The sequence below is a fragment of the Limulus polyphemus genome, unplaced genomic scaffold, assembly GCF_000517525.1.
Source record: "Limulus polyphemus unplaced genomic scaffold, Limulus_polyphemus-2.1.2 Scaffold390, whole genome shotgun sequence".
Lineage (NCBI taxonomy): Eukaryota > Metazoa > Arthropoda > Merostomata > Xiphosura > Limulidae > Limulus > Limulus polyphemus.
In genome coordinates this window covers 331,254-336,619 of record NW_013666000.1, presented here as the reverse complement: position 1 = coordinate 336,619, position 5,366 = coordinate 331,254, and the positions used below count along the sequence as shown (strand labels likewise).

The following is a 5,366-nucleotide window of genomic DNA, read 5'->3' as shown; positions in this document are numbered from 1 at the left end:
ATAGTGATACCGTAGTCGGGATAATCAGCTCTGAAAAGAATACCCCCGATTCCGATGACGAAGACCCTAAGAGAATGCACATAAAGCGAGCTATCCGAGCAACACGACGGTACCATACTGCTGATTCTGTAGAGGTTGTGAGGAAAGGAGAAAAAGATCAAAATTTACACAAACGGTTATCGTGGAATCCTGGACAACTGGAGAGTTGTCGTAGTGGACAGTTAGGGGAAATCCCCCGGGACAAACTCCTTCGAAACAAACACGTCGACAAGTGCCTCAGTTCTGACTCGATGATCAGCTCCAGCGTGAGCAGTACAGGATCCGCGCAGTTAAGCTTGTGTAGTGTCGAATATGATCTTAGTTTTGAAGGAGGTGTGGATCACTTAGAGGAGACACGAGAGCGAGACTATGACCCTCATGCTGTCGTGATTAATGACCAACAAAGTGATGACCACCTACAGCTGACCACAGTCTTACTGGAGGGGGAGAACAACACAGCTCAACATCGTGGGGGTTCTGCTGTCCAAATTACAGTCAATGAGGATTTTTCTCAAATACCACCTTCTGTAGCAGAAATGCAAAAGATGAACGAATGTTCTCTGATCAACTGGTCACTGGAATCCACGTAAGTAGCTGGACTTTACTCATGTTGCAATATTAATTAATGAGCCGAGCGCGGTCCAGTGATTAGCGTGCCGGACTGTGGAACTGAGGGTTTGTGGTCCGAGTACAGTTACCGCAAAAAAAAAAAATCTCTATCCGCTCTTTTAGGTCATGGATGGGTTATAAGAGTGCCAGTCAAATCATATTATTCGGTTTGACAAGGTGGGTAGTATTGGCTAGCTGCTTTCCATCTAGTCTATCACTTGAAAATTAGGGACGGCTAGTGCCTAATAGCCTTCGTGTAGCTTTGCGCGAAATCCAACAAACAAGTAAGCAAAGAATAATTCAAATTAATACAATAATTCGACAGTAACAAGTGATAAGCGGTTTTTAATATCATCACTTATGATATAAGTAGATTGCAGTGATAAACTGTATTAAGAGGTCAGTGGTATCATTGCAGTAACCAGATCTCACTTTATTTCATTTCATTATGTAAATAACTACATTTTCGTGATAAAAACTGTATTAAGTGGTCAGTAGAATCATTGCAGTAACCAGATCTTACTTTATTTCAGTTCATTATGTAAATAACTACATTATCATGATAAAAACTGTATTAACTGGTCAATGGGATTAATTTAACAACCACATTTGACTTGATTTTTCCCTTATTGCGCTAATAACTAGATTTTATTGACAACCTGTATTAAGTGACCAATGGAACCATTGTAGTAACCAGACCACTTTATTGTGCTAAGAATTAGATATTAATGATAAAAACTGTATTAAGTAGTTAATTTTAATTAGACCTTCAGCCTACTTATTTTCTTTGAAACGATATATTCAGTAAAACATCTGCCACAAACCAAATGTTTTTCTTAGCAAATGATTTTATCAAGTTTAATATTTCTTCCCTATATATGTGTAGCATTAACTTAGTGCACATGAGCTGAATACGTTGTTCAGTAAAACCAACGTTAAGCTTTACCCATATTTAGGGGACATACTTTTAGTACACATCAGAACGTGTACGTTGAAGTAAATATAATCTTATTTTTTGTCCATCAAAGTTAAATATGAAAAGACAAACCGCATAAGTTTTACATTCCGTGGATGATATGCTTTATTCAAATACTTTTACCTTTAATCAGTTTGTAGTCAGTGATCCTGTTGTACATACTGTATGTTTAGTTGTTTAAGTTAAAACACCCATTATTATTCAACTAGGCAAGTTAAAATAAAACAAAATTTGAATGAATCAACAAAATCATATAGCTAAAAATAATTGAAAATATCCCTAACTCACCATTAAGAATGTGAGTAATGTGAAACTAACATCAAAATATGTTCAGTGTTAATATTTGTTTCATGAGAAAATAGCCAGTTTTCACTGAAAATGTGTTGGTGGGCGTGTTTGTAACTAATTAGTTTTTCGTTTTATTTTAGCGATGTTTGAAGATTGTCACAAGTAACTGATGGAATCAAAGTTTCAGATGTCTTGATCAGGTCACAAGAAATATCTTAGTTAATGTCCACTTGGTAATTTCCACTGACCACAAGACTAGGAAAACTGGACCAGACCTCTAGAGTATTTTTTTTGTATGATTCACAAGAAGGGTTGCAGATGGAAATTGCTCTGGGACGACGAACAAGCCAAGTATTTTTACTTCACGCAGGGATCCTGGTTGTCTCGAAGACTACCAGAGTCTAACAACCTATCAGCCTATAGGCAGCTGTATAATCGTGATCTTGTGTAGATTCCCGTTATTGATCGTTGTATTTGCTTAGTTTAGGAAACAAAAGTATTTGTTATAAATGATATTGATACGATTAACTCAGTACCTCTGTAATGAGTGGGACCTTCCACGTTAGCCTTCAGCAATCTACATTGTTAGCCTTCAGCAATCTACGTACAAGATAAATCTGTTCATATGTTTGTTTGTAAGACATTTCAGTAAACAACATGTTGGTAGATATTTGCCTTTATCTGTACTAGACATTGTTTTTACAAATAAGCTTGTCACTGTAGGGTTGGAAATAATGTATAGATTAAAAATTATATTTCTTTCCAAATACAAAATATGTTTCAGAGAATGTGACAAGCATTTTGGATATGAATAATTCCCTATATTTGTATGTACTTGTGTTTAATCAATCAGAAATGAACTAGGTGGAAGAGAGAGTTGTGAATAGAACACTCTTTGTCTTGTCAGGTTAAACTATCTAGACAATGTTTGTTTTGTTTGTTTTTTAATTAGACGTTTGAAACATATTTGACTTTTCCGTTCACATACAATCGAAACCGTTAGTGTAAAATGTGTGTATTGTTACACAACATCTTAGTTGCTTATTGTAAGCACATATGTGTTTTCATGGTTTGGTGCCAGTTGAAAAATCAGGTAAAAGTTACACTTCTTTAGTATTGCTGTTCTTGTTTCATTAAAATAACAGTCGGACAACTCCATCTAGCGGTTAATGGCTGTTCAATATAAATACTTGTAAATGTTGAAATGACTTTTTAAACTATTCAACCCTATAAATGTTGTTTTGGTAAAAATGTTGAGTTAGGTTTCCTGCGTAAGGTGAAGAAAGATATTAGGAAGCAGAAGTGGGCAGTTACTTTAGCATTGACTGAAGCTGTATGTGATAATAGGGTTCATATTCACGTAATGTTATGCTTAGAAACAAAACTAGTTGAGGATGTTCAAATAAATTCACTATTTATGTAAAAACCCGATGCACAACAACACTGTTCGAAATATAAATATAAGACGCACTCAATACCCACAAGTTAATAACATTATGTCATTTATATACGGCACAGACAAGAAAGAATATTAAATTGATTATTATCTATTGAATCGTATAGAAAATATCATTACAAAATGTTTGTTATATATAGCGTTTAATACATATGAAATTACATACTTATTAGCTGTTTGTGCTGTGATATTGTCGTTATGTTAGTTTAGGTGAAAATAGACTTAAACTAGACTTAATTACTTATTTGGTATTAAAAGTGAGATTTTTGGGACGTTGTTGTAAATAACAAACGTTTTGAAAGTAGTCTCTGTCATATTTATTTCAGATGCAGAAAAAGAAGACAGTTTTTGGGTGTTTTTGATGATAGCTCTCTCTTCGTTAGCGTGACTAACGAAATCTATTTTATGTAAAGTTACCATACAATCTCTAACTGTGTTTTATCAATCTATAGATTAAGCCAACTTTCTTAAACACAAGAATACGCAGAAACGTGTCGAAAATATAGAAAATATAGCTAACAGCAAGGGTACCTAACTAATTAGCCAATACATTCCAACCATTAATAGGCTTTATGGCCTCATACTTCTTGTTAAACTGGTATATTATTTACAAGGTTAATTTTTAGTTCTGACCAATGTAAGAGGTTGCTTGATTTGATCAGAAGTTAATGATGAGCCTGGAAGAAAGGGGATTTCCCCGTTACCAACCAAACGTGTTAGGTTTGAGATTGTCAATTTGAAATCTACACATTAAAATCAGTTTGAGCCCGTGTTTTAGAAGAAATTCAGTGTAATGGAAAAATTTCATTAGAGAATCAAGTTGTAGTTCTTAATAAAATATAGTACGCTCCCAGAATTTCTGTATTTAAACTACATAACCTAACCGATGTACTCGTGATACATTATCATATGACTATTAAAATACTGTCATTACGTTTTGAAAGAAAAAGACTAAAAAAATCACCAAAATTAAACTCTTCTAAAATCGGTTAAAAAACTTATTAATTTTAAAAGATGGGATACTTTTTTGCTGCTAGTGTAAAACCTATTTTCATTTAGGAATGAAGAAATTCCCAAATATATATATATCAATATGGTTGAAGAACAGGGAGAGTGGCATAAGTTTACATTAATTATACCATTTTCGAGCTACTCACTAAATTGAAATGCCCCAAAATAAAACAAACTCAATCGGAGTTGTTATTCTGAAGTTTTAAAACTTAAAAATAATTATAATTTCATAACGAGATGATAATTTGTTCTACGTGTATTTAGGTAAATAATTATATTCTGAAAACGGTAAGTCGTACACAGGTCAAGGAATCTTCCATATATACTAGTGGTTATAAGTAGTTTACATAAATAATATATGAAAGTATAAGAAACCCAACTGTTTAAAGGAGCTATGCTTTCCTCTAGCTATATTTCTTTCCAGATAAAACTTAATCATATTTAAGTTGGGCCTAATTCCTTATGAGTGATCTTAATTGTGATAGTTGCGTACCTAAATTGTTTTTAATGGAAGTCTAATGTATAATCTTTTTTTCAGCGGGCGAATATAGTAGATTATAGATAGATATACAGTCAGAGTTCAATAACATTTGGTATGGTTAAAGAACATCTGATTTTCTAATTGAAGTAATAAGCCCTACCCAAACACAGTTAGTTGATTCTGCTATTGAAAATTTATTGGTTAACATTTCACTTTAGAACATAGTTTGGTATGAGCGAGTTAAAGGCATGGTATTCTTGTGATACTTAGAGACCGTAAATTTCTAAAATGGATGAAAATATTGTTTGATCATCTAAACAACCAAACGTATTTTAGTTATCAGTAACTAAACTAGTCTTGGAAACCTAATGATTATAATTATACTAGTGTTTAGCCGGTAAAAAATGAAGGGGAAAGTGCTACCACCCCCACCCCATAGTATACCCTATCATCACACTTCATAGCTAACTGTAATAAATCAATTTTGCGAAATCAAGCTTGAGGCA

At 33.6% G+C, this 5,366-nt stretch overlaps 1 protein-coding gene across 1 annotated transcript in view; it reads left to right on the top strand.

The window, feature by feature from the left end:
• Positions 1-5,324, top strand: part of LOC106457905 — a 13,465-nt gene extending 8,141 nt beyond the window's left edge. Inside the window, exons 5-6 of the mRNA XM_022383990.1 lie at positions 1-625; positions 2,053-5,324. Of these exons, the coding sequence (XP_022239698.1) occupies positions 1-625; positions 2,053-2,062 (635 nt within the window). The 3' untranslated portion in view covers positions 2,063-5,324. The remainder of the gene's footprint in view (positions 626-2,052) is intronic.
• The last annotated feature ends 42 nt before the right edge of the window (positions 5,325-5,366 follow it).